At 36.9% G+C, this 27,965-nt stretch overlaps 3 protein-coding genes across 4 annotated transcripts; 1 reads left to right on the forward strand and 2 right to left on the reverse strand.

Moving 5' to 3' along the window:
• Nucleotides 1–14,775: 14,775 nt before the first annotated feature.
• On the reverse strand, nucleotides 14,776–17,211 carry LOC127086451 (uncharacterized). The gene is made up of 6 exons (XM_051027214.1): nucleotides 16,995–17,211; nucleotides 16,874–16,905; nucleotides 16,509–16,697; nucleotides 15,844–15,891; nucleotides 15,189–15,250; nucleotides 14,776–15,107 (listed from the first exon to the last, which is right to left on the reverse strand). Exons 1-6 carry the CDS (start codon nucleotides 17,060–17,062, stop codon nucleotides 15,003–15,005), a joined length of 504 nt encoding a protein of 167 aa, XP_050883171.1. The 5' UTR covers nucleotides 17,063–17,211; the 3' UTR covers nucleotides 14,776–15,002.
• Nucleotides 17,212–21,243: 4,032 nt separating this feature from the next.
• Nucleotides 21,244–24,002, forward strand: LOC127086453 (uncharacterized). 2 transcript variants are annotated; one of them, XM_051027215.1, is made up of 6 exons: nucleotides 21,244–21,525; nucleotides 21,607–21,702; nucleotides 21,797–21,992; nucleotides 22,062–22,147; nucleotides 22,263–22,373; nucleotides 23,799–24,002. In XM_051027215.1, the coding sequence occupies exons 1-6, from the start codon at nucleotides 21,391–21,393 to the stop codon at nucleotides 23,958–23,960; spliced, it is 786 nt and encodes a 261-aa protein (XP_050883172.1). In that variant the 5' UTR covers nucleotides 21,244–21,390; the 3' UTR covers nucleotides 23,961–24,002. The 2 variants fall into 2 exon arrangements, with proteins under 2 accessions (XP_050883172.1, XP_050883173.1); XM_051027216.1 differs by having other exon boundaries at nucleotides 22,071–22,147.
• Nucleotides 24,003–24,831: 829 nt separating this feature from the next.
• LOC127086454 (glutamate-1-semialdehyde 2,1-aminomutase, chloroplastic) lies at nucleotides 24,832–26,880 on the reverse strand. Its single transcript, XM_051027217.1, has 3 exons — nucleotides 26,615–26,880; nucleotides 26,357–26,530; nucleotides 24,832–26,147 (listed from the first exon to the last, which is right to left on the reverse strand). Exons 1-3 carry the CDS (start codon nucleotides 26,798–26,800, stop codon nucleotides 25,080–25,082), a joined length of 1,428 nt encoding a protein of 475 aa, XP_050883174.1. The 5' UTR covers nucleotides 26,801–26,880; the 3' UTR covers nucleotides 24,832–25,079.
• Between the last annotated feature and the right edge of the window lie 1,085 nt (nucleotides 26,881–27,965).

The following is a 27,965-nucleotide window of genomic DNA, read 5'->3' on the forward strand; positions in this document are numbered from 1 at the left end:
TATTGAAATCGAGGGTTGGGGCGAATTATAATTATGGTTCGTCGCAATATTTGGGTTATGGTTCTTCACAATTTCTGGTATAGGGTTCTTGTGTAATTTGGGGAAAATATTTGAGGAATGAGCTGAATCAAGTTTGAGGAACGATTATATATTGTTTTGTTTTAATTATTTTCTAAAAAGTTTAGTATAAATGAAATATAAAATGTTTTTAAATGACGTGGCACTTTTATTCCAATTTGGGTCAATATTTCATTTGTCACATTATTGTTGAACATGCCACATAGACCAATTTAAACCCATGAACAAAAAAAAATCCAAGAAAATTCAAATGAATGGACTTAAAACCTATTTTTTTTAAAAGAAAGATTAAAAATTTAGAAAAATGAAAGAGGGAGATCAAAACTGTGTTTAAATTTGTATTATTTTAAATTCATGTAGTTAAGAGTTCAAAACTGAAATGTTTGATTCAGATTGTTACTAATCAAATATCTTAATTTGAATTTTAAAATAATAAAAATAACATTATTAATAAATGCATGTCTAGGGATGTCAATTTGATTCATTTTCAATGGGCATCCACAAATTTATTCACAACGGATAGGGTAAAAACCCGCAAAAATGAGTACGGACATGAACTCGGATAATTACTCATAGAAATAAGCGGGTACGAATGCGGGTATGAACACCTTGGTACCCACCCCGTCCCATACTCGCGCACTATATAGTTATGTATTTTAATTTATATTTATATATTTTAATTTATATTATTATATAAAAATGTATGTATATCCATTATAAAACATATATCAATATTACAATTACGTATTTAATATAAGTGTTCGTTTATTTCAACAATAAATTGTTTGAATTTCTTTTAATATTTTTAAAAACTTAAAATTATATGATATTTTATAATTGATCTATTTATTTTTAATAGGAATGCGGGTCACGGGTACGGGTATGCGTACTTACATATCCATGAGACACGGGTATAAGTAGGGGTGTTCAAAATCAAATCAACCCAATAGAAAACCGCAAACCAAACCAAACCAAAACCGCATTTGGTTCGGATGCGTTTGAGTCATTTTTTAACAAAACCGCACGGTTTGGTTTGGTTTGCGGTTTGTATTTTGCAAACCGAACTAAACCAAACCAAACCGCATTATGTTACCATCTAATCTTTACTTATCCCACATCCAATCCAAAACTCAAACGTAGAATGCCCTTAACCTTACAATTACAAACGATTTTCTCTTACTCACACTTAGGGTTTCAATTTCAACATTCTTAAATCTCTCATAGTAGTACCACACATTCTTCTCGTCTTCTTTGCCATATACATTTCACATTTTCTACTCTAATATGTTGTCTCTTATGTTCTTTCTTTTTCATCTTTTATATTATTGTTTTATCTTTCAATTACATTTTTATCGCACATTTATTCTCAATCTTGCATCTCTTATGTTTTTTTTCATCTTCTCTAATCTCTCTTCTCATATGTTTTTTTATGTTTTATTATAATGTTTTTGATATTATCTTATGCTCCTATTTTATGCTACTATTTTATATATATTTTTTATTCCACTTTTTTTCTAATCTAATTTTTTGTATATTGAATGAGAAGTTTTTGTCTAAATATGATGAATTTTGATGTTATTTACTAATGTATGAATGACTAAACACAAAGTTATGTTGTTCTCTATAGGTGTATGTATGGCTAAATAAAAATACTGTAAAAAATCGAACCAACCGAACCAATCCAAACCGTATTCATTTGGTTTGGTTTTATTTCTAAAAGTCAACCGAACCAAACCGAACCGCATGTTTTTTTTCTTGCAGTTCGGATGATTTTTATCATCAAAACCGTCCAAACCGCACAGCGAACACCCCTAGGTATATGTGCTAATTTTAGCAATCAAGCGAATTTGGGTTCGGACACAAAGATTTTTTCAAATCTCAGGTATAAGAATGAATATTATACTACCCAATCCAAACTCTACCCATTATCATCCTTATGGATGTCATTAAAATAGTTTCTACAAATTTATAGTATTATTCGTATAATACTTATATCGAGATTTATGGTTATATTTGTGGTGTTTCTAAAAGTCCATTTCAAAACCAATAGTGCCATGAAACACTAGTGTCATACCCCAAAATTTACCCATCATTTTTCCTGAAAAAAAATAAAATAAAATAAAATAAAATATATATATATATATATATAACAAATTATTTTGGACTTGGGTCTCCCTCATTCCAAGCCCATTACCCACAAAATTAGTCTATAAATACTGAAGTTTCAGTAGGGGAGTTAGACTTGGAGTTTACACTGGGAGATTCACTGGAGAAAGAAGGAAGAGAAGCAAAACACTTTGAGGTTTCCTTGGAACAAAACCTTGAGGAAAAAGAAAGAGAGAGAACAGAGAAGGACGGATAGAAACTTTGGCATAGGAACCCTGCCAACCCGGAGAATTCAGAATAAAGAAACCCTGAAGGCAGCTCATCTGCCCCGAAGCCATCGCCGCCCAATTCCCGCCGCCTAACTCATTCCGATACCACAAGTGGTCAATCCCTTCAACCTTGAATTGGCAAACAGGTTTGCGTATCTCTATTGTTTATACTTTCAATTGGCCATATCTACACATATAATGCATCATGATTAAATGTTGATATATAATTTGCTTTCGTATGTGAATTTAAATATGCCTGAATACCCTGAATGTTTGACCATGTTGTTCCTGTGATAAAATGCCATAAAGTTCAAGGTTCCTAACATGGGGCTGTTTTTCTCAAAATTCAAAATCCGTGGCCGTTCGCCTGGCCTTCGCTAGGCGAGGCAGAGGCGAACGAGACAGTACCTGATTTTTCTAGTCTGTTTTTTTTTTATGTTTTTAATGTATTAATTTTAATGTATTAACTTTAATGTATTAATTTTAATGTGGGAGAATTCCTCCTAATCACCTAATTAATTGTAAAACTTTGCCTTTGAATAAGTGATCTTGGACCTCTCTTTGTTGCCTTACGATTACGATATTACGGTCATGTCCCGCCAATGTGGGGATACCCTTAGCAAAGACCCTTCGGTTAAATCATCATAAAATAAATTATAGTCCCTCGGATGTTGCCTTCGAATATACAACTTTGTCCCTCGATGACCCTCCGATGTTGCCTACGATTAAATGATGATAGTTCCTTCGAATGCTAAGGTATCCTCATAACTGTTGCCTTCAATGACCAATCGATGACCCTACGATGACCCTTTTACATCCAAAGGATAAAACTACTTATTTCTCAATAATAAGGACAGTTTTACCCTCATAAGGATAGGAAATGCCCGTAAAGACCTTGGGTCGGTATAACTCTTAATTGCTGGCTCACAACTTAAAACACTTTTTCGCACCTCACACCTTTCAAAATACCTTTAGAAAATCACCATTTGGTATACATTCACACTAGAATCATTACAAAGTTAAATTCTCTTTTCAAAACAATTTTCCAAACAATTCACAAACACTTTTTTTTTAGACAAAAATAATATAAGTGATCGAGCAATTAAGAGCCCATGGATAACCATGGATACAAAGGGTGCTAACACCTTCCCTTTGTATAATGTACCTCCCGAACCCAAAATCTAAATTAAGGTCTTTCCTGTTCTTTTCCACCTTTCCTTATTGGATAAAAGAAAAGTCGGTGGCGACTCTTGCTAACCGCGACATTGCGATTAAAACCACAAAAAGTCCAGTTCACCGTATGACAGAACTGGCGACTCTGCTGGGGAATCGGAATATTTAAAAAGAGAGGTTACCTTAAAAACAAGATCACTTATTCAATTTGTCTGATTTATTTTTAAGGGAATGCTTGGGTATGTTATGCTTGAGTGAAAGATCCTACACCCGGATCTAGTGTACCTTAGGTAAGTAGCAAGAGATCATCGCGACTGTCCGGCGTATACTGGAATGGTCAAAATGATGGCTACGGTTAATGTGGCACTTTGGATGTCCTGATGTTCCTCATGTTAGTTGAGGAAATATTTGGCATTCGCGTGGTGTCATAAAAGCATTAACCAGACCTTTAGAACCCTAATTGACTCATCCTGGTCATTAGAAAGTAGTGAGATAACTGGCTTCGGTTCCGACTGGAGTTGGTTGAGACTCGATACTACACTCTTTGAGATTGGACTTTAGGGAAGCTTCGGTCAACCACTTGGTGTTGCACTGAAGTGGACTTAAGGAAAGGTCAATGATTTGAGATCCTTCTAGAACCCGGTTACTATTCTAAGACAGGTTGAACCAACCAAACTTCAGTGGGGAGGGTATTTACCTATGGAACTCACGCAAGCCTTAAAACCTAGGAATGATTGTTGTGTGACTTGCTTGTGCTTGTTATTTATCTAACAACATGACATCATAACAACATAACATCATAACAACATAACATCATAACATCATGGCATCGTACTAACCATTTCAAGGATTTAGGGATTTAACTCTGCTAAAAGAAAAAAAACAGAAAAAACAAAAACAAAAGCAAAAACAAAAGAGAAAAAAAAAAGCTCTTTTTGTTAGTTTATGCAAAGTTAAATCCCGAAAGTCCTTGAAAACATTTCATACATTGCATTGCATCGCATAACAGGTATTCTAAAGGATCAGTGTTCTCACGATTTTCCTATCAAACAGATTCCAGCAGATTCAAACAGATTGAACAATGGCTCTCGAACAAACTGTCAAAGATCTCCAGGCCCAGAATGCTCAATTCCAGGAAATGATGCTGAGCTTATCTAAGGGGCAGGAAGAACTGAAAGCTCTTTTGATGGAGAAGAAGAAGGACCAGATACCTGTGGGTTACATCAACCCGGGGAGAAGGCCAGGTTACAGGAGTCAAGATTAGAATTCCGAAGGATTCAGAAGAAGAGACCGAGAATGATTCGGAAGATGAGAATCCTAATCTCGTCAATTCTGAGGACGACGATGAAGATTATGAACATGAACAGTACTCTCCGAAGGATGATAAGTACAAGTTGCTGGAAGAATGTATGCTAGCTATGGAGGGGCAGAAAGTGCCCGGTCTGGATTTCGAAAACTTGGGTCTGGTCTCTGATGTGGTCATTCCCCGCAAATTCAAGGTTCCCATTTTCACTAAGTATGATGGTGCCTCTTATCCTCAGATGCATCTAAGGGCTTATGTGAGAAAGATTCAGCCGCACACTACTGATAAGAAACTGTGGATCCATTTCTTCCAAGAGAGTCTGTCTGGCACACAGTTAGAGTGGTATTATCAGCTTGAGAGCTCTAACATCCGCACATGGACTGATTTAGCAACAGCTTTCTACAAGCACTACCAGTATAATTCTGAGTTAGCGCCTACTCGGCTACAGCTACAAAATATGACTATGGGCTCTAAAGAAAGTTTCAAAGAATATGCTCAAAAGTGGAGAGATTTGGCTGGCAGAGTCAAACCCCCTATGACTGATCGAGAGTTAGTGGACATGTTCATGGGTACACTGACTGGCCCATTCTACAGCCATCTACTGGGAAGTTCCTCGTCAGGTTTCACTGAACTTATCTTGACAGGTGAACGGGTTGAAAGCGGCATTCGAAGTGGAAAGATACAGGCAGCTACTTCTGCAAGCACCAAAAAGTCCTATCAGGGAAAGAACGAATCAAATGCTGTGTACAGTGAGAGGAAGCATAACAAGAAGAATCGTGACCATACTGTTGGGGCAGTTACAATTGCCGCACCGCCATCTCAGAACTTCCAACACAGACAAGACAGGTCGAGAAGACAGTTTACCAAGATCAATATGACTTTAACCCAAGCACTGCAGAGTATGTTAAAGGCCAATTTGATTACCCTCAGAGGCCCTCCTGCAAATCCCAACACTGCTTCTCCTCGTTATAATCCCAACGCCAGGTGTGCCTATCACTCCGATAGCCCCGGGCATGATACGAATGATTGCTGGTTGTTGAAGAACAAGATTCAGGATATGATCGACGCTGGAGAAATTGAATTTGATCCTCCGGCGACCCCCAATGTCATCACAGCACCTATGCCTAATCATGACCAGAATGTTAATGTTGTGGACGACAATTCTCACGTTACTGACGTTGCTGATTTAGCATCTCCTCTCCTGATCGTTAAGAAGAATTTATTGCAAGCTGGTTTATTTCCAGGTTGTGCTGAAGATTGCGATCTCTGTGTACTCCGACCCAATGATTGTTTGAAGTTGAAGAACGGCATTCAACGGCTGATGGATGATCGTACAATTCTATTTGAAAGGGTTCCTAAGGTGGACAACTCTATTGAAGAGGTATCTGTGATTGCTAGGTCCAAAGCTCCAGTGAAGATTACCGCTACTAGAGTGCCTGTGAAGATTACCGCTGAGCCCAAAGTGGCTCCCCTGATTATTACCGCACCTGGCCCCGTGCCATATTCCTCCAGCAAAGCTATTCCGTGGAACTATGGAGGCGACGTTTACATCCATGGCATAAAGCAAGTTGGTAGTTCTGCTAATCCTAATGATATTGTGGGGACTAGTAAAATTACTCGAAGTGGAAGGATATTCTCTCCAGAAATCTCACCTCCCGCTCCCGAAATTCGAGGAAAAAGACCAGTCAATCCTCCTCAGTCAGAGACATCGGTCGAAGTTACTTCTGAAGATGTTGCCAAACAGGAAATGGAAGAGATGCTGAAAATCATCCGTAAGAGCGATTTTGATGTAGTGGAACAATTGGGGCATACTCCGTCTAAAATCTCAATGTTGTCCTTGTTGTTATCCTCTGAATCCCATGCCAATGCATTGATGAAATCCTTGAAGACCGCTCATGTGCCTCAAGAAACATCCGTCGATCAATTCGAACATTATGTTGCTAATTTGACTGTTGACAATGGCCTAGGCTTTTCCGATGCTGACCTGACGCCAGCAGGAAAGAATCACAATAAAGCTCTGCATATCTCCATCGAGTGTGAGGGGATCACCCTGGCTCACGTGTTGATCGACAACGGCTCTTCCTTGAATGTGCTCCCGAAAGCTGTACTCGATAAATTTGACTACAAAGGCATTGAACTGAAACCTAGTGATGTTGTGGTGCGTGCTTACGATGGTGCGAAGAGTGTTGTCTATGGTGAAGTGGTTCTCCCTATCAAGATAGGACCTCAAGTCTTCAGCACTACCTTTCACGTGATGGACATTCGTCCCGCCTACTCTTGCTTGTTGGGGCGCCCTTGGATCCATGGGGCAGGTGCGGTAGCTTCGTCGCTTCATCAAAAGCTGAAGTATCCAATAGCAGGCATGGTCGTCACTGTATGTGGAGAAGAAGAGTATATTGTCAGTAGTGTGCAAGCCTTCAAATACGTCGAGATGGATGGTGAATTCTTTGAGACTCCTTCTCAGTAATTTGAAGTAGTTCCTCCACCCATTCCTGTCCTTAAGCCAACTCCCCTTGTGCCCAAGGTTGTTCGTGCTCCCCCTGTCATGATCTCTCTGAAAGATGCTCAAGCCGCGGTTGAAAGTGGTGATCGTATTGGTTGGGGTCGACTGATTAATGTACCGTACAAGTCTGATAAAGCTGGCCTGGGGTTTAACTCTGGAAAGATAGTCAAAAATCAGATTAATGCTGTAGAAGATGTGAATAGCGATTGCAACTTGGATAATTGGAAGGCTGAAGACACTATTCCAACTTCCTTTAGTCAGGAGTAATTGTTTGTTGTTTATTCAATGTATCAAATTTGGTTAAATGTTTTGTCATTCTCATAAGCATATTCATATTCAATAAATCAATGGACTTTTTGCATTCAAATATTGCGCTCTTTATCTTTCCTGTCATTTTTCAAATAAGCTATGCTTTCTTGCACACACTCACGTAACAAATTGCGTATCCACATCCACTCTGGATCCTGTTGATAATAGTTCTGCTACTGTTCATTATGACTTCGAAAATCCGATCTACCAAGCCGAAGATGGAAGTGAGGAAGATTGTGAAGTACCTGAAGAACTTTCCAGACTGTTACTGAAAGAAGAAAGGACTATACAGCCGCATGAGGAGTCAATTGAAACTGTCGATCTGAGTACTAAAAGTAGACAAGAAAGAAGTCAGAAGCCTCTTGGGGCACTTGAATTACATTGCCCGGTTTATATCCTACTTGACTGCTACTTGCAAACCTATCTTCAAATTACTGAGGACAGTCAAGAGATGATGAATGTCAGGAAACTTTTGATAAAATCAAGAAGTGTCTCCAAGAACCTCCAATTCTGACACCACCAGTTGAAGGAAGACCTCTAATCATGTATTTGACCGTGTTAGAAAATCCAATGAGGTGTGTTGGGGCAACATGACGAGTCTGGTCGAAAAGAGCATGCCATATACCGCCTTAGCAAAAGGTACCGACTGTGAAACAAGATACTCATAGCTCGAGAAAGCTTGCTGCGCTTTGGCTTGGGCTGCTCGCCGACTAAGACAGTACATGTTGAATCATACCACTTTATTGATTTCTAAGATGGGTTCTATCAAATATCTATTCGAGAAACTTGTTGTCTCCTGAAAGAGTTATCACTGATAATAGTGCTAATTTGAACAACAAGATGGTTACTGCACTCTGCACGCGGTTCAAAATAAAACACTCTAATTCTTCTCCGTACCGGCCAAGGATGAACGGCGCCGTGGAGGCTGCTAACAATGTCCAGAAGCTTATACAAAAGATGACAGTAATGTACAAAGACTGGCATGAGATGTTACCATTTGCTTTTCATGACTATCGCACTTCAGTACGCACTTCGACAGGGGCAGCTCCGTTCTCTTTAGTCTATGGAATGGAAGCCATCTTACCAGTGGAAGTTCAGATTCCCTCGCTAAGAATCATGAAAGAGGCGGGCTTAGATGAAGAGGAACGGATTCAGACTCGACTCGATCAGATAAATTTGATTGAAGAGACTCGCGGCTGTTTGTCATAGGCAGATATATTAGAAACGCATGACCCAGGCATTCAACGAAAGGGTCAAGCGACAAGTGTATCAAATTGGCGACTTGGTAATCAAGCGTATCGTGCTACCGCAAACTGATCCCAGAGGCAAATGGACTCCCACGTACAAAGGGCCATTTGTAGTTAGGAAGGTATTCTCTGGTGGAGCCATGATACTTGCTACAGTGGATGACGAAGATTTCCCGCATCCCGTGAACGCGGACATAGTTAAAAAATACTACGCATGAAAAAGACCCGCTAGATCGACGTATCTAGGCAAAAGTAAGGGCATCCCGGCGAACCAAAAGGGTTCGGGCAAAAATTAGGGATATATATAAAAAATGTACACCCGGCAAGTCGAAAACCTGAAAAGGTGGCTTGGACAAAAAAGGGTATCCTGGTGGACTGAAAACCTGAAAAGGCGGTCCAGGCAAAAATTAGGGATTAAAGCGTATGACTATGTCCCGTTCTCAGTCAACTTTCATCCAAGTTCAAGGGACTGACCAAGCCAATCACTTCTATCCGACAGCAGGGGATGAGATGCTTGAAGACATAATGGCAGTAGTAGACTTAAAATCAATAGGACTTTTTCTGCATAGCTTTCTCTTTGTTTTTGACAATTTCCTCTTACTAGGATTTCTGTCTCCTTGTACACAATTTGCCTGTTTATAGGCCTTCTTTCAAAAATCAATACAACCCTCTTTCAAAAAAGATGCTTTTGTTTTTTACTTTTCTGTTTTGGTTGCGTAAATGTCCATTGATTTAATTTGAATTAATATGTGCATTTGAATATGACCAATGTTTACCAAAATACATGCATAGAATAGCAATAGCAATTACTACCCTACTTCAGGATCAAGGAAAAGGTCTAATCATGCTTCCAATGAATCCACTACCAATTCTCTTCCCCCCAGCAAGCCTGTTTTTTTCCCCAGAAGAAGTTGGCAGTATTCCCCGGCACAGCCAGCTATTCCCCAACAGAGGTCGGCATCATTAGACAGATTGATCATCTCATCCATCCCCAGCCAGGCTCTGTTGAATATCTCTACCATCAGACAGAAATCAGAACCCCCAGCTGAGAGAGGGTCCTCAACACGAATATCTCCAATCAGTAGATGGGGATTTATTTTCCCCAGTAGAGTCCCCAAGCAGAACTTCTCATACGCATAACTCATTCATTGCATCATTTCACGGCATACGCATGCATACAACATTCGCATTTATTTTCGAAAGCATAAAACATCTCATGCATCATGACATGGCATAAAGCTAACTTTTCTTTGCAGGTTAATTATCCTCCTGATATAGTCAAAGTAAAAGGCTCATTCAGGCAAACGCCTTTATCAATCACAGACAAGATTCAGATACATATTCCAGATGCAATTCATGGGAACATTCATTCTGACAACACTTCGATATCCTCCTAGCGATGGCATCTTTAAGCCCATCCCAGACATTTATTGCAAGTACAACGTATACAGATACAGCCTAACATACGGTTCATTCTGATTCAGCTCAACATATGACTCCTTCAACTCAGATACGATCTAGCATACGATCCATTCTGACCTTCGACAACTCAGATACGATCTAGCGTACGATTCATTCTGACCTTCTTCAACTCAGATACGATCTAACAGACGATCCATTCTGACCCTCAACAACTCAGATACGATCTAGCGTACGATCCATTCTGACCTTCTTCAACTCAAGTACAGTCTAATGCACGACCAAGTTAGACCTTCATCTGACCAGATGCTACCTTCGGACAGGTACATTTCTGGATGGTAGTCCAGTATACGGCTACTCCCTTTCCCAGATGCTACCTTCGGACAGGTACATTTCTGGATGGTAGTCTAGTATACGGCTACTCCCTTTCTCAGATGCTACCTTCGGACAGGTACATTTCTGAATGGTAGTCTAGTATGCGGCTACTCCCTTTCCCAGATGCTACCTTCGGACAGGTACATTTCTGGATGGTAGTCCAGTATACGGCTACTCCCTTTCCCAGATGCTACCTTCGGACAGGTACATTTCTGGATGGTAGTCTAGTATACGGCTACTCCCTTTCCCAGATGCTACCTTCGGACAGGTACATTTCTGGATGATAGTCCAGTATACGGCTACTCCCTTTCCCAGATGCTACCTTCGGACAGGTACATTTCTGGATGGTAGTCCAGTATACAGCTACTCCCTTACTCAGATGCTACCTTCGGACAGGTACATTTCTGAATGGTAGTCTAGTATGCGGCTACTCCCTTTCCCAGATGCTACCTTCGGACAGGTACATTTCCGGATGGTAGTCCAGTATACGGCTACTCCCTTTCCCAGATGCTACCTTCGGACAGGTACATTTCTGGATGATAGTCTAGTATACGGCTACTCCCTTTCCCAGATGCTACCTTCGGACAGGTACATTTCTGGATGGTAGTCCAGTATACGGCTACTCCCTTTCTCAGATGCTACCTTCGGACAGGTACATTTCTGAATGGTAGTCTAGTATACGGCTACTCCCTTTCCCAGATGCTATCTTCGGACAGGTACATTTCTGGATGGTAGTCCAGTATACGGCTACTCCCTTTCTCAGATGCTACCTTCGGACAGGTACATTTCTGAATGGTAGTCTAGTATACGGCTACTCCCTTACTCAGATGCTACCTAGTGTACGGTACATTTCTAAAGTGTAGTCTAGTGTACGACTACTCCCTTTTACCATCAGATTCAGCCTACTGGACGGCTCATTCTGCAACTCAGATTTGATTTAATGTACGATCCATTCTGAGCTCCAGCAACTCCAATGCGGTCTAACGTACGACCCATTCGGATCCTCAACTACTCAGATGCTACCTAGTGTACGGTACATTTCTGAAGTGTAGTCTAGTGTACGACTACCCCTTTCATCATCAGATTCAGCCTAACGGACGACTCTCTCTTCAACTCAGATACGATCTAGCGTATGGTCCATTCTGATCCTTTATCCCCAACAGCATATGACACACTCCGACTCCCCAGCGAAGTCGGCAGCCTAATGGATGACTCATTATTCGGTCTAATGTACGACCCAGTGTGGCACCCATGTCTTCAAATTGGCCTAATGTACGGCTCGATCTGAAGCTTTCGTCATCAAACCTCCCGGATGGCATCTTTAAGCCCATCTCCATCAAGACCAACTGTCGATCCTCAAGTGCAAATTTTTGGGGCATTCTAGTGTTCAATAATCTTCCACCTCCAGACCACGAATGGCATACACGCCATCCTAACTCTCTCGGTTCAAGAATATTGAACAGGGGCAGCTGTCATACCCCAAAATTTACCCATCATTTTTCCTGGAAAAAAAAAAAATATAACAAATTATTTTGGACTTGGTTCTCCCTCATTCCAAGCCCATTACCCACAAAATTAGTCTATAAATACTGAAGTTTCAGTAGGGGAGTTAGACTTGGAGTTTACACTGGGAGATTCACTGGAGAAAGAAGGAAGAGAAGCAAAACACTTTGAGGTTTCCTTGGAACAAAACCTTGAGGAAAAAGAAAGAGAGAGAACAGAGAAGGACGGATAGAAACTTTGGCATAGGAACCCTGCCAACCCGGAGAATTCAGAATAAAGAAACCCTGAAGGCAGCTCATCCGCCCCGAAGCCATCGCCGCCCAATTCCCGCCGCCTAACTCATTCCGATACCACAAGTGGTCAATCCCTTCAACCTTGAATTGGCAAACAGGTTTGCGTATCTCTATTGTTTATACTTTCAATTGGCCATATCTACACATATAATGCATCATGATTAAATATTGATATATAATTTGCTTTCGTATGTGAATTTAAATATGCCTGAATACCCTGAATGTTTGACCATGCTGTTCCTGTGATAAAATGCCATAAAGTTCAAGGTTCCTAACATGGGGCTGTTTTTCTCAAAATTCAAAATCCGTGGCCGTTCGCCTGGCCTTCGCTAGGCGAGGCAGAGGCGAACGAGACAGTACCTGATTTTTCTAGTCTGTTTTTTTTAATGTTTTTATCATAGCCATGCATTATTCATCCTATCCTATTTACTGTTGCGATATTTTTCCGGTGTAATCTTCGATTGCACCCTGATTTGGTATTCTGACATGTTTCTTTTTGAGCTTCGAAAAGGTTCACATATCCCAGGAAAAGGTTATTGGCTAGGTATTCCACTTTATTTGTGGGATACCTTTGTGGAGTTTTCACCCTAAATTACCTAATTAATTTTGATGTATTAATTTTAATGTATTAATTTTAATGTATTAATTTTAATGTATTAACTTTAATGTATTAATTTTAATGTGGGAGAATTCCTCCTAATCACCTAATTAATTGTAAAACTTTGCCTTTGAATAAGTGATCTTGGACCTCTCTTTGTTGCCTTACGATTACGATATTACGGTCATGTCTCGCGAATGTGGGGATACCCTTAGCAAAGACCCTTCGGTTAAATCATCATAAAATAAATTATAGTCCCTCGGATGTTGCCTTCGAATATACAACTTTGTCCCTCGATGACCCTCCGATGTTGCCTACGATTAAATGATGATAGTCCCTTCGAATGCTAAGGTATCCTCATAACTGTTGCCTTCAATGACCAATCGATGACCCTACGATGACCCTTTTACATCCAAAGGATAAAACTACTTATTTCTCAATAATAAGGACAGTTTTACCCTCATAAGGATAGGAAATGCCCGTAAAGACCTTGGGTCGGTATAACTCTTAATTGCTGGCTCACAACTTAAAACACTTTTTCGCACCTCACACCTTTCAAAATACCTTTAGAAAATCACCACTTGGTATACATTCACACTAGAATCATTACAAAGTTAAATTCTCTTTTCAAAACAATTTTCCAAACAATTCACAAACATTTTTTTTTAGACAAAAATAATATAAGTGATCGAGCAATTAAGAGCCCATGGATAACCATGGATACAAAGGGTAACACCTTCCCTTTGTATAATGTACCTCCCGAACCCAAAATCTAAATTAAGGTCTTTCCTGTTCTTTTCCACCTTTCCTTATTGGATAAAAGAAAAGTCGGTGGCGACTCTTGCTAACCGCGACATTGCGATTAAAACCACAAAAAGTCCAGTTCACCGTATGACAACTAGCAATTCCTTTATATATAAAAAACAAGTTCAATTCAACCCTCATTCTTTCCAAAACCATTACTCTAGCAATTGATAAACATTTCTGTAACTTAGTTATAAATTTCTTTTACCAACAAGAAATGTTCTAGATTTGTGTTAAATTTCTTGTATATATTTTATAATAAAATTATAGTCAATTTCTGTATGTTAGTAATAAAATGTTGTAGAAATGTAGGTTAGTTCTAAATTTCTTTTACCAACAATAAATGTTGGAGATGAATGGAACCTAAAAATAAGGTTAACCCAAATACCAATTTAGTGAATATTGCATAAGATTTAAATCTTCACTAAGATAATGTATTTTTTTTCTTCAATTATTGTAACGTTATATATTTCAAAGGTATTGTAATTGTAACGTTATACATTTTAATGTAAATTGTCAATTGTAACATTATTTACATAAATAAATAAATAGAGGAATCAATTAAGAATTTAAATTTTACTTATGTAAACTTTTTGATCTAGTGTCTGAGTTTGATTTCGGGCTTATATCAAATGTGTGAAATTGCAATTGATTAATCCACTAACGAATTGCTTCAATAAGATAATGACCCAAGGCATGAAGCTTATGTCACAGCATTGTGCTAACATAGTACATCATACTATGTACTTTCATTGATATATTATCAGATCAAAATACCAACATAAGATATCAAACTTGTGTAAATTCACTGATGAATTGCCAGATTAAGATGTCAAAGTTACAAAGGCGTCACACATATTCTGATTCTGTCTTGCATATATCATGTAGCGAGACGGACATATCAATGTTACAAATTCACAAACAGGTAGTCAAGTAAAGTGTTCTTAAAGCATTCAGCTGTGACAAGAACTTTATAAAATCACAAACAGACAATAACTAGATTACAAAATCCATGTCCTCCATCATGTGTTGAAACTAGAATTGGTGCTGTGCATTTGGCGACGAAGTTCTCCCAGGAAGTCCCGCTGTGACACAGAAGGAGGAGCACTAGCAGCTGGTGACATAATCTGCAGATAAATATATATTAAAAGATCACATCAGATTTAGAAAGCGAGAGGGAGGGGAAGGAGATTTAATACAAAGCTTACCTGGTGAGGGAGTCTGAACTGAGTCCAAACTGATGTCCCACCAGAATACATAACTGGTTTTTCTGAAATGTAAAAGTAATAAAAAAAGAAAATTAATAAGAAAAAATCATGTGCATCTCAAACAGATCATATGCAGCTTGTAATCTACTATCACTGCATTTACGAAGGTCACTCAAGATATCACTGCTACATATAATATATTCTCACAAAGGCCCTCATGATATCACTGCTGCATATAATATATTCTCACAAAGGCGAAAAATGGTAACAAGACATCCAAACGCAACATAGAAAGCTAACTAAAAGAATAATGATATGATATCCATCACTTAATAAGTCCTCTCAGCTTGTACTACATCAAAACAGTTGGGGTAAATGTAATTTATAAATCACGGGTAAAAGGCCAAATTACTGATACTGCGTGAGGTGAGTCCTCAAACACTAATTAAGTGTACAAGGAACAACGTATTTCGGTTACAACTTTAATAGTAATTAGTTTGAAGTATTTCATAGCTTTACGGGTGACCTCAACTCAATTCACGAGAAACTTTTGAGACACACAAAACAAGTTGAAGTTCCATCAACACTAAATAGTAAACACAGTTACAAATTTCACAAATTGAAAAGGTAGTCATTTGATGATTGCCCCACTTACCAGATGAATCTTTCGGATTATTGTAGGACTGTATTGCAGCTGTCCAACCTGGAAACAGAAATTCATAGCCAACCGAGATAACATGTAATGTTAGTTAATCAATGATATTGACATAACAAACCAATAACAGCAAAGTAACAATTCCTACCCTACCCACCCACCCCTCCCTCACTCTTCTCTTTAATGCAATAAAATAACGATTGGTGGAGAGCTAAGTAGATGAAATATGAAATACAACAGAACATTTAATGAAACAAAAGGTTGCAACCATGTAAAAGCAAGACATACATTCATTATAAGCAAAACAATTCCTAATAATGTTATATTATTTATTTATTTATTTTAGGTGAGAATTGGCAATCATCTGCCAAGGAAACTTACTCAACACAACACAAACAAGTACTCCGGGAATTCATAGAGAATGAAGGAGAACAAATCATATTAAATAAAACTAAAAATTGGCCTTATCATCCCTTTTTCATCGACAAACCCAAACAAACCATCACGACCAATATACTCCTATGTCCTAAAATCTTCATATCTCAATCTTAATTGATAGTATTTGTCATGTATCAGATACTTATTATAGCTAATGAGAAAACCTAATGAACTACAATAACCAAAAATAGACAAGTTATAGCAAACAAAAGGCAGGGCACACTCACGATCATTGAGAAGCTGGGAAGCTGCACCGCTACTACAGCCTTCTAAAGCAATGAATCTTGAATAGTGATTCTCATTAAGAATATTGCTGCTGCCAGCATCTCCGTGATCTGGAACATGAAAGTTTCTTGAAGAAGTAACTTGATTCTTATCTAAATCACTCCCAGCGCTATTTGTTCGATCAAGCCTATCTACAAAATTTGATAGAAAGCAGACGACATGTACAAATCAGAATCTAACAAAATAGAGCAGCAAATGTGCAAAACCTAAAAAAGTAAATAACAAGGGGATTGTTTAACATTGGTAAGTAAGTAGTAAGAAGAATTAGGCGAAATGAAAATAAATTAGGGTTGATGAATGGAGTAACCAGATGATTTGCGTCTGTGGGTAGAACGGTTTCTGCAGGAAAATGAAAATGATAGTAACAGTTAGAAATGGAAGAAAAAAAAAGAAAGAGAAAAAAAAAAGAAAAATAGAATGAACAAAACCTCTGATTGGGTGGAGCATAGCGCTTCACCGCCGTGGCAGATTCTGGTACCGGAGGGTTTTCCAGCATCCTTCACTCTCTCTTTGTCTTCTTTCTTTCTTCTCTTTCAAATCACAATAACAACCTCGAGAAGACAGAGAACGCTTCGTCCTTCCCTTTGACCATTCATTTTTTATTTTTTTTTATTTTTAATATTTAATAATCGGGTTACTCTTCATGAAATGGATCTCATCATCTAACCCTTCTTTTTCTTTCCCTTTTTTTTTACTCATTCATTAATAATTAAATCAAATTTTCTTAACAGAATCCTCCTTTATTTTTGCATCATGCTTTATTTATTTCTCTTACCTGCCACCAAAAATATTATAATCTATATTTATTGTGAGTTTATTTTATTATACTAACTATTCTTACACCCTTATAATTTGTATTTAAAAAATATACTTTTAACACTACTTATAATTAATAGATTTATTTTATGATGTATGCATTCAGATATTTTTTCAAACATGAATTTTTTTAAACTTTTTTTGAATTACTCGATTTGAGGAAAGATATTGATTTTTATAAATAACAAAAATTATAAAAATTTATTTTAAACGCATAGATACAATGACAATAAAATTCGTTAAAAGAATATGTATTTTAATATATCTACCTATCTATTAATTGGATTGAGTTTAATTATGTAAGTATATAATGTAAGTTGAGTTTTTATATTGAAGTAACATCTCTTTTTAAATACTTGACAACATCTCTTTTTAAATGATTTTAGAATTAAAAATAAAATCACTTTCTCAACCTATTTAATTATTACCATTACTTAATTTTTTAACCGAACACTGTAACATTTTTTTATTATCTTTGTTAATCAATAACTAGTTGTTCAACCTCTACTTTAAATTGAACAAGCTATTCAAATAAATATCCACTATTTTTTAACCCCATTTTCACAAGTGTGTCTTGAATTTAGTTATATGATATAAAAAATAGATAACATATGTAAAATTGATTTTACAATGTATCGTGCTAAGTTTAAAATGTTAATTATTAAAATGTCACAATTTTGTTATTCAAACAATTTTCTTCACCTTTTGACAATTTAATAAACTCTTTTTTTCTTTGTTCCGCATTAGTTCCTCAAATTATAGAGCTCTAATTTTCTCATTGTATAACGAGGATACGTAAACACGAGGATTGAAATCCTCCGCAAACATATTAATTATTAATTCTCCTTTCATTCATATTAATTATTAATTCTTCTTTCTCCGATCATTCACCTTTCATCATTCATCGTTCAGTACCAACAATCTTCATCATCAGTGATATACTTTCTCCTTGAATCCAATACCATTTTCTTTAGATTCCATACAGATCTTTGGGTCAATTACCAATACCTACCTCTGAACCAAAAACCTTTTTGTTTATCTTGTTATTTAGACAAACCTTTCCTTTTGTTTTGTTTTACCTACCCTGGAAGTCCTCATGTTTAGGCATACCAGGGTAGGTAAAACCTTCCCCTTTATTTTTTGTCATACCAAGTATTGGTTCATGCCACTTTAGACCATGCCATATATTGGTTCATGTCATCTTTTCTCATTGGTTCAGATATACCTACCCTATGAGTTCAAACAACATTGTCATTTGGTTCAAATCATATCTCAATCACATCGATCACTTTCTTCTTTCATCTCCAACCATTAGTTCCACTAACTACGAAGTTATGAATTTCTTATTGCACTATAAGGATACGTAGGCATGATGACCCTAATCCTCACCGAGCACTCTAATTATTCCATTACTTTTTCCCATTTCTCCTTTTGCAAGTAATATTTAGATAGTAACACTCATTCGAGCAAAGAACAATCAAAACGGTTCTCGTTGAGTATAATGGATGTGAGCGATGGTAATATTTTCCCCTTGCATAACCAATTTTCTTACCCTTTTTCTTTTCCCCTAAGTTTTATCAATGTTTTCCTTTCCTTCAGAAATAAATAAAGTTCGATGCTGACTCTGTTGTACCTTCGAGCGTGCAATGCACTCAGTTATTTTTTGCGTAGCTTCACCACCCTTTGAGAAGTTATGCCCGTCGAACGTATTCTGACAAAGGTGACACAAAATTAGGTATGTGGAGACCAACATTTAGGCCATTTTAGACAAGGATTTGTTCGACCATATTTTCTATATTGTTTTGTCCTGGAAAGGTATTTTGCTGGAAATTTATAAGTATTTGGTTTGCATCCTGGTTCTGATTCACCATTATGGGCCTTGGGTTATTTTGGCCTATATATTCCTCATCCCCTATTTGCATGAGAGGTTCTATATGTTGAAGTCCTCCTTGTTATTTCCCTTGGCTAACAGGGTCTTGGCCATTGTCAGGCGTTTCTACTTGCCTAACATTTGAGATTTGAGGAGTTTGTCTCGCTTGGACCAGAGGATCGCCGAAAAAAATTGGCTATTTGACCCATATGATTTACTAACAGTTCATAACTTTGGTTGATGTTTGGCATCAAGGGATTAAACAATGTGCCCATCTATTGGGTCAACATGCTAACCATTTCACGATCTAGTCCCTTTGCTGCCTCATCAACATAAGACATGTCGTATTTAACCTCGACGTCGTCTGGGGAACATAGTTTGATCCCCCCTGGTAAAGGCATCGTTTGACTAAGATTTTTCACCGTCGAACCTAAGGCAAGGTATGTATGATAAGGTGGCACGATCGCCATTGTGTATCTGAATAAGTTAATGCATTAGACCGAAGGTCTGCCATCATTATTGTTGGCATACCATATGGGTATTCTCTATTTTCCATAGGGAGCGTAAAACTTGGGAGGAATGACTTCCCAGGGTCTCCCAAAGTTGGTCTTGCGATAGCAGGGTTTAATGGGAGGCTCCCTGGTTGTGGTGGAGGAATAACCCTTTGTGTCGATATCAATAAAACTGACATGGATAACGCAACAAAAGCATTCTAACAGGTGTTGAAATAACTCCCTCTTCAATCGTCGATCCGACAGGTTGTTCTACTGCATTTTGGGGATTGTTCAGTGGGTTAAGGTTATCCATAAGAGACGTGTCATTTTTGGTAAAGCTTTCCGCTTCTTAAACGCATAAAAGTCGTAGGAACATTTCATGTACGAAGAAGAATTTGTAAAAGAAAACTACAATATCTAAAATAGAAAAAACTTCAGCATAATGTCCAATTGGGCATTCCAATTTGCTTACCATTAAATTTGATAAACAAGCGCCAGTCTCTTTGAAAAAGTTCACTTATCGACTAGTGAATCCCATAACATAGTGCTTAAAATCTCCATAAAAGACATTTGATTGTATTGAAATGGTAAAAGAACTTCTAAAATTGCAGAAATGTAAAAAACTGAACTTGTAAAAAGTAAGACAATAAAGGGATTTCGACAGGGTCAAAATCCTTGTAAAAAGTGAAGACGAAAAATAAATGGCTTTCTGGGTAATAAAAGTAAAAAACAAGAAATATAAGAGATTGCATCAAAAATGTAAATGGTGGTTTACAAAATCATACATTCTCTCAGTGACTTGTTTCTCTCTATCACTTGAGTACTTTGAGTACTTGAGTGTTTGTATAATGAAATTGTCACCCTAAATTCTAATACAAGAACCCTTATTTATAGTAAGACATGATTAATTGTCTATAACGACATCAATCATACTAATTGACACATATCGATTTGCTTGCTTTCAACCTCCCTATTCTGTCTCCATGTGTCTTCGCTGCATGGATAAGACTCAAACAATTATGCGAAGAGGTTGCAACGTTTTGCTCAAAAACTGCCTTCGTCAAAGACTCCCGAGAACTAACTCTAAATCTTGAACTTCAATCCAACGTAGACATTTCAACACACTTAAACCTAAAATCCCAACAGTCTAAATGTTAGCATTTAACTCCAATTCCTTAAGTATCTCGTTGGACCTTTACGTTGGAACCATGAGGTCGAAATTCTAATCCACTTATAAAAAATTTGTATTCAAAAAAAAAAATTATATTTTTATTAAAATCAATATTCAATTTTCAAAATAACATTTCTTTTCATTTAATTCTTAATTTGTGACATTATCCTATAATATAATAATAAATAATACTACTAACACACTTTTATTTAAAAATAAAATTTATTCATTTAATTCTTAACCTTTGTCTCTAAGCCTTAACTTGTCGCGTATTATCCTATAATATAATAATAAATAATGCTAGTAACAGACTTTTAATTTATAGGAACTCCACATGATTTTTAGGTATGTATAAGTTTTATTTCTAATTAATTTTTAGGTATCTATGAATCCTAATTAATACACTGTGAATCGATATTTTCTTACGAGTGTCGGAAGTGGAAGCTGTATAGCGTCGACGGCATTGGCGTGATATGGAGGAAGCAACCGACTCGTCATCATCATCACGCGAGAAGGAGAAAGATCATGGAACACTCCCCAATTCGACCACGCGCCAATCTTTAAAATCCGATTCTCAATTCAACAATTACCAAATCTGGAAACAAAAGGTACTAGTAATTAGGGTTTAGGGTTTTATTTTCATCCATTCATCATTTGATTCATAATTGATTATAACAACATTGATGCAGTTGAGAGAGAATTGCTTCAAACGAGTGCGACAAGACAGAACCCGTTTACTCTGGAAATGTAGGTTCTCCTCCTCGCCATCACAAAACCTTCATCAGGTATGCATCAATTTCCCGGTCCTTTCGCTCTCGCTTCGTTTTAATTCGAAATTGAATCCAATAATCAACACATCTATTCACATTCTGCATGTAGGATCAGTTGGACATTGAATTCCAGGACATTGTATCCGATGAATTCCATAAAATTATCAAACACGATAATGACGATGAGGATGATGATCTGTTGTGGGACGATCGAAGTACTCATACCACATACCAAGGTGATGATTGCCAAGAGATACTGCTTGAAATGCAAAGAATATTTTATGAAGACCTCAAATCTCAACAAGGTAGTAATTTATAGATAGAGAGATTAGTAACTATAATATGGAGATTTTCTTATTTCACTGTTGCATTAGAAACCGCAGTTGATACTTGGGAAGATGAAGTCGATGACTACTTGGCTCGTGCTGTTTATGAGCATATGCATCTAAATGCAGATGATGTATGTTGCTAAAAAAAATAATCCTTTTTATTCAACAAGTTAAATTTCAAGTAACCTTTCATTTTTCATATTATTTGAATATACTCTCTGATTTGTTCTTGGTGATTCTCAATAGACATGTAGAAAAGAGATTTGGTGCCCTGTTTGTAAGCACGGAGAGCTTAAAGACACTCACAATATCATATACTGCACTCGTTGTAAACTTCAACTAACCAAAGCCGACGAGGTACTTATATTTTTCTTCCCTTTGACATGACTTTTGATTTATTCACGTTTAAAGAGTAAAGAGGCGGTTTATTTATTCAACTTTAAGCTTGTATAAACATCAAGGGTTATTCAGTTTGAGGCTATAAATTTGAGTACTCCAGCTCTATCTTAGCTATTCAGTGCATTGTTATTCTTATCTTAGGTGGTTCACTTTTAGTCGATAGATCTCCACTTATGTATTTTGGACTGTCGGACTATAGACATTGTGCTTCATGATCTCTAATCTAAAGAAGTTAAACCTTAGGCTTACAGAAGTGAAACAGACTTTTTTATCCATGATTTTTTTCTCCAATGGTGATACGTTGTATTATTGACCTTTAGAGGCATTTGTTGTTTGCTTTGCTTCAGGAAACTAAAATATATCAACATATCTGTGATAAATATATTCAACCTATTTTCTATATAGGCCTCAGCTTTTTAACCAAAAGGACTAGTCTTCTCACCAACAGAAGAGGGAATCCTAATAATAGACTATCTTAGTCTAACAAAACATTTGCTAGTTGATCATTTTAGTTTACAAAGTTTGCCGTGATGTCATTACAATAAGAATTTCTTCTGTGTTTGGTCCTCGTGGAATAATGAAATTGGGGGCAATATGCAAGGTATTCTGATTATCACAAATGAGCATGCTCTGAAACATCACCAAACCCCAGTTTTCTAACCAATTGATGATAGTCTGCTTTTGCGCTTCGCTAGTCATAACATTATTTCTTGCCCTTCCTAGAAATTATATTATCACCAACAATGAGACTATTCAGACGTGGATCTTCTATTATTTTGGGTACCTTACCCATTCTGCATCTGAATATCCTATGATTCGTACAGGACCTTTATATTCATATAAGGTACTAGTCCCCGATGGGTCCTTTGCTATAGTCTAGAATATCCCATGATTCGTGTATGATCTTTATCTTCGTAGGAGAGACCTTTCCTTGTTGCTCCTTAAATATATTTCAGAATGTGAATTATAACATCTTTAGCCAATGTTCTTCATTGGGAGAATTAAGAAATCAACCTAAGAAATATCTAGATGAGTTACGGTAAGATTTAGTATTCCAACTAATCTTTTGTACCTCTTTGGGTCTATAAAAGAGGCCCACTCTAACTTGGAAGGAATATGGCATTGGGATCCATAGGATAGGAGTGTCGCAAACTTGTTCTCTTGACAAAATCACAATGTCTTATAGGTCATTGGATGATCTGTTGTTGATTGTTATGTATTCTTTGGATGTCTTGTTTTATATTTGACAAGAATATTTTAGTTATTATGTAACTTACACCTTTATATAATTCTTACAATTTTAAATGACCACACACAAGTTATATGCACCATTGTCGATACTAGCATTTTTTAACTACTAGTCCTGTTTTTCTGAGATTTCAGCTTACTTTGGAGTTTTTGCGAGACCGGCTTGCCGAAGTCCATATGGAGCATCTTGACAGAGGTTGCAAATTAAAGCCCAGATTTTGTATAAAGACAAAATTTAATTTAACTGCGTTATATATTATGTGTGAAGGTTGTGAAACATTTGAGATTGTAATTTAACAATTTTGTTAGTATTTGCTGAATTTGTTGTTTGCTTCGTCATTTTTTTGATTTCTAATATGCATTGGAAAAGGTAACATTGTTGTAGAAAATATGAGGAAACTAACCCCAAGAATCCTGAAACGGTATTGTGTCGCATAACATTTAAGGAAAAATATGCAGAACAACTTAACATGTCAAAAATTATACTATATATGATTTAAAAAAAAACCTTTTGGTAATAAGTACCAGTACTTATTACTCTTATGATGCATGTATCGCATACCTTGGAACCTGATAATAGTATGGTTAACATTTACTTTAAGATGTATGTATTGCCTACCTTGCAACCTGATAATAGTATGGTTAAAACTGGTTAGCATATTTATATAACATACTCTCACCGGTTAGGTCATTATTATGAGTAAAAATATTTTAAAATTTATTAAATAACTAATGTAACTAGTTTAAGTTGCAAACATGAAATGTTGTGTTAAATGCACAAAATAAGAACTACAATCAGAGTTCAACTTCAATTTATCAAATATATGGTTGTCAGCCCAGAGTGTGTAAATGTATATGTTGTGTAAATGTATATGTGATGCACGAATGGCAGGAATATAACATGAAGATGCAATTATTATAAGTTAAACGATGGATTCAAATGCTTACAACAATTCCGAATTATATAAGTATGGATTCAAATGCTTACAACAATTCCGAATTATATAAGTTAAACGATGGATTCAAATGCTTACAACAATTCCGAATTATATAAGTTAAACGATGGATTCAAATGCTTACAACAATTCCGAATTATATAAGTTAAACGATGGATTCAAATGCTTACAACAATTCCGAATTATATAAGTTAAACGATGGATTCAAATGCTTACAACAATTCCAAATTCAAGAGACTTATATAAGTTAAACGATGGATTCGAATAATGCTTACAACAATTCCAAATTCAAGAGACTTCCCTAATAGCTTTAAACAATACACCGACTAGATACAAGAAGTGAAAATGATATTATAATGAAAACTGCCGTAGTAATAATGCATTGATCTAATTTAACCTACAAATGTATAAAAAAATGACGCTTCAAAACCTCAAGTACCGGTAAGACAAAATTTAACATTCAGATTTCCCTGAAGACCCTCTCAGCAGCAGCTATAGTTTTTTTGATGTCATCAGAAGTATGTGCCAAGCTGGTGAACCCAGCCTCAAACTGTGAAGGTGCCAAATAGACACCTTCTGCTAACATACCCCAGAAAAACTTAGCAAACTTAGCAGTGTCACTCTTTTTTGCATCTGTGAAATTGTACACGGGTCCTTCTGTGAAGAAAAATCCAAACATCCCATTTATATGCCCGCCACAAATTGCGTGCCCTGCCTTCTTCCCAGCTTCAACAATTCCTTGAACAAGCTCACCTGTAATGTTGTCCAAGTATTCGTAAGTTCCTGCCTCTTTAATTCGCTTCAGAGTCTGTATGCCTGCAGTCATGGCCAAAGGGTTCCCGCTCAATGTCCCGGCCTGGTACATAGGTCCAGCCGGAGCCACCGTCTCCATAATATCCCTCCTACCTCCATATGCACCCACCGGCAAACCCCCTCCAATGATCTTCCCCAGAGTTGTTATATCAGGAGTTATGCCAAAATATTCTTGAGCACCTCCATACGACAAACGAAATCCAGTCATAACTTCATCAAACACAAGAAGGGCATTATTTTCCTTAGTAATTTTGCGCAACGAACTAAGAAAATCAGGTTTAGGCGTAATGAAACCAGCATTTCCAACAACAGGTTCAAGAAAAACAACAGCTATCTCTCCTTTGTTGTCCTCAAAGATCTTCTCAACAGCAGCAAAATCATTGAAAGGGGCCGTTAGCGTTTCATTGGTAGCAGCTTTAGGAACACCAGGTGAATCCGGAAGTCCTAGGGTGGCAACTCCACTGCCAGCCTTAACCAGAAAAGGATCCGCGTGTCCGTGATAACATCCCTCAAACTTGATGATCTTCTCCTTCCCAGTAAAAGCACGCGCCAGACGGAGTGCACCCATGCACGCTTCCGTTCCCGAATTCACAAATCTCACCATTTCAATACTGGGAACAGCAGCGATAACCATCTCTGCTAACGTGTTCTCCAATAGACAAGGTGCACCAAAACTGGTTCCTTTCTTCATTGTTTCCCCCAGAGCAGCAAGAACCTATAAACAAAATTGAAAAAACAAAATATAAAGTTTGAAGGATAAACAACAATATATCAAAGTAGAACACATAATTGAAATAATCATATATGGTTAATTAATTGGAGTTATACAAGTTTCAAAACGAGAATTAGGGTAATAGATACACCAACATATGCATATGATAAAGTGTAAAACCTAAGAATAACAAGAGAATTGCGTAACGAAACCTGATCATCGGCGTGACCGATAATTGCAGGACCCCAAGAACCAACGTAGTCAATATATTCGTTGCCATCAATGTCCCACATCCGAGAGCCTTTAACTGAGTCAATGATAATGGGTTGTCCACCAACTGATTTGAAGGCACGAACGGGAGAGTTAACTCCTCCAGGCATCAATTCCTAACACAACCAATTCAAATCGATTACATTATATTCCTTTATTTACATATTCAGAAAAATTAAAGGAAGAAAAAGAGAAAGAACCTTTGCAGCGGCGAAGGCTTCTTCGGACTTGCGGAGAGTGAGTTTTTCGGTGGTTTTGGGTTTCTGGTCGGTGGAAACAGCCATAGTTAGAGAACGAGTACGACATCGAGTTGAAGAAGAAGAAGCGGAAGAGGAGAAGCGGTTGAGAAGGGTAAGCCCTGCTCCAGCGATACCCGAAGCAGCCATTTCAGATATGATAAGATTGTCAAAATCTCTCTTTCTCTCTCTACACTTTATTATTAATACAAACAATGCCGTTTAATTAGACCTTTCGCACACTCTACTTGATGTATATATAGACTTGGTTTAATTTTGAACAGAAGAATTCAAAGAAAATTAAAATATTAGATTTAGTTTAATTCACTTTTTTTTAATAATAAATTTGTAGAAATCAAAGCAATGAAAAACCAAATTGTTTGGTTTGTACTTTTAAAATTTTAAATTAATATAGATATTTTCTTATTAAACAAGTACTATGCATATACTAAAATAAGAAAAATAAAATATAACAACTAATGTATATGAATATAATTTAATTTATTTATTATAAGATAACACTAACAATTTTATCTATGTTGCACATGATGTTATAAAACTTTTTTTCCGTAGTGCTTTAGTTTCACAAAATAATTAGAAATGATGAAAGTTAGATAATAGTTGATATTGAAGGATGACTTGAATCTCCTTTCTGGTGGTGCAGGGTAAATCTGTATGGTTAATACTCTAACGTTTAAGTCAGTTTAAAATTTAATCGTTTGAGATCAGTTTTGAAAAATAATAGGGATCCGACACATTTAATACTGTTTCAACATTGAGGCGATTCGCCATCCATTTCTGGCATGTGCGATGATGTGACTAGCTAGGGCGTGACACAGTTCATAGAGTGCTTAAGTGCACTTGAGTTTGTCGTGTTTCCATGAGTGAAATTCTAGCCGTTGATATTGTGATCTTTGTTCATAGTTGGTCTTGATCTCTCAGAGATGCAATTGCTTATAAATAAAGTGAGTTGAATATTTGACGATTTTGCAACCTTTTAGTTTTCGAGCTAATATTTTTTTTTTCAGAGAAACATATTCATTCATGTTCCCTGTGAACATCACTAGAAGTGATTTAGAGTTTCGCTTAAAGCTTTCTCCTTTTCACTCCTTCTGTCTCATCAACCTTCCTTAACTATGTACCATGATAACTCTCATTTTCCTTCAGCATTTAGTGTTTCCTTAATTAGGATGAGTGAAAACACTGACAACTTAGTGAGTGATTATGAAGTGGAAGCTTTATCTGGGTCGTCCCGTGATTCTCATCATCATTCCCTTGATAGTGATCACGTAGAACCATAAATTATATCTATATC

Source organism: Lathyrus oleraceus, chromosome 5, assembly GCF_024323335.1.
Source record: "Lathyrus oleraceus cultivar Zhongwan6 chromosome 5, CAAS_Psat_ZW6_1.0, whole genome shotgun sequence".
Classification (NCBI taxonomy): Eukaryota; Viridiplantae; Streptophyta; class Magnoliopsida; order Fabales; family Fabaceae; genus Lathyrus; species Lathyrus oleraceus.

Bases quoted from the DNA above. Each gene is read 5' to 3' on its own strand.
- LOC127086453 (XM_051027215.1), top strand. From the start codon at position 21,391: ATGGAGGAAGCAACCGACTCGTCATCATCATCACGCGAGAAGGAGAAA. The intron at 21,703-21,796 runs GTATGCATCAAT...TTCTGCATGTAG, and splicing joins CATCACAAAACCTTCATCAG to GATCAGTTGGACATTGAATT. The intron at 22,148-22,262 runs GTATGTTGCTAA...GATTCTCAATAG, and splicing joins TGCATCTAAATGCAGATGAT to ACATGTAGAAAAGAGATTTG.
- LOC127086451 (XM_051027214.1), bottom strand. From the start codon at position 17,062: ATGCTGGAAAACCCTCCGGTACCAGAATCTGCCACGGCGGTGAAGCGC. The intron at 16,698-16,873 runs GTTACTCCATTC...CAAATTTTGTAG, and splicing joins CCACAGACGCAAATCATCTG to ATAGGCTTGATCGAACAAAT. The intron at 15,108-15,188 runs GTAAGCTTTGTA...ATTTATCTGCAG, and splicing joins AGTTCAGACTCCCTCACCAG to ATTATGTCACCAGCTGCTAG.
- LOC127086454 (XM_051027217.1), bottom strand. From the start codon at position 26,800: ATGGCTGCTTCGGGTATCGCTGGAGCAGGGCTTACCCTTCTCAACCGC. The intron at 26,531-26,614 runs GTTCTTTCTCTT...TGGTTGTGTTAG, and splicing joins AAGCCTTCGCCGCTGCAAAG to GAATTGATGCCTGGAGGAGT. The intron at 26,148-26,356 runs GTTTCGTTACGC...TTTTGTTTATAG, and splicing joins TCGGTCACGCCGATGATCAG to GTTCTTGCTGCTCTGGGGGA.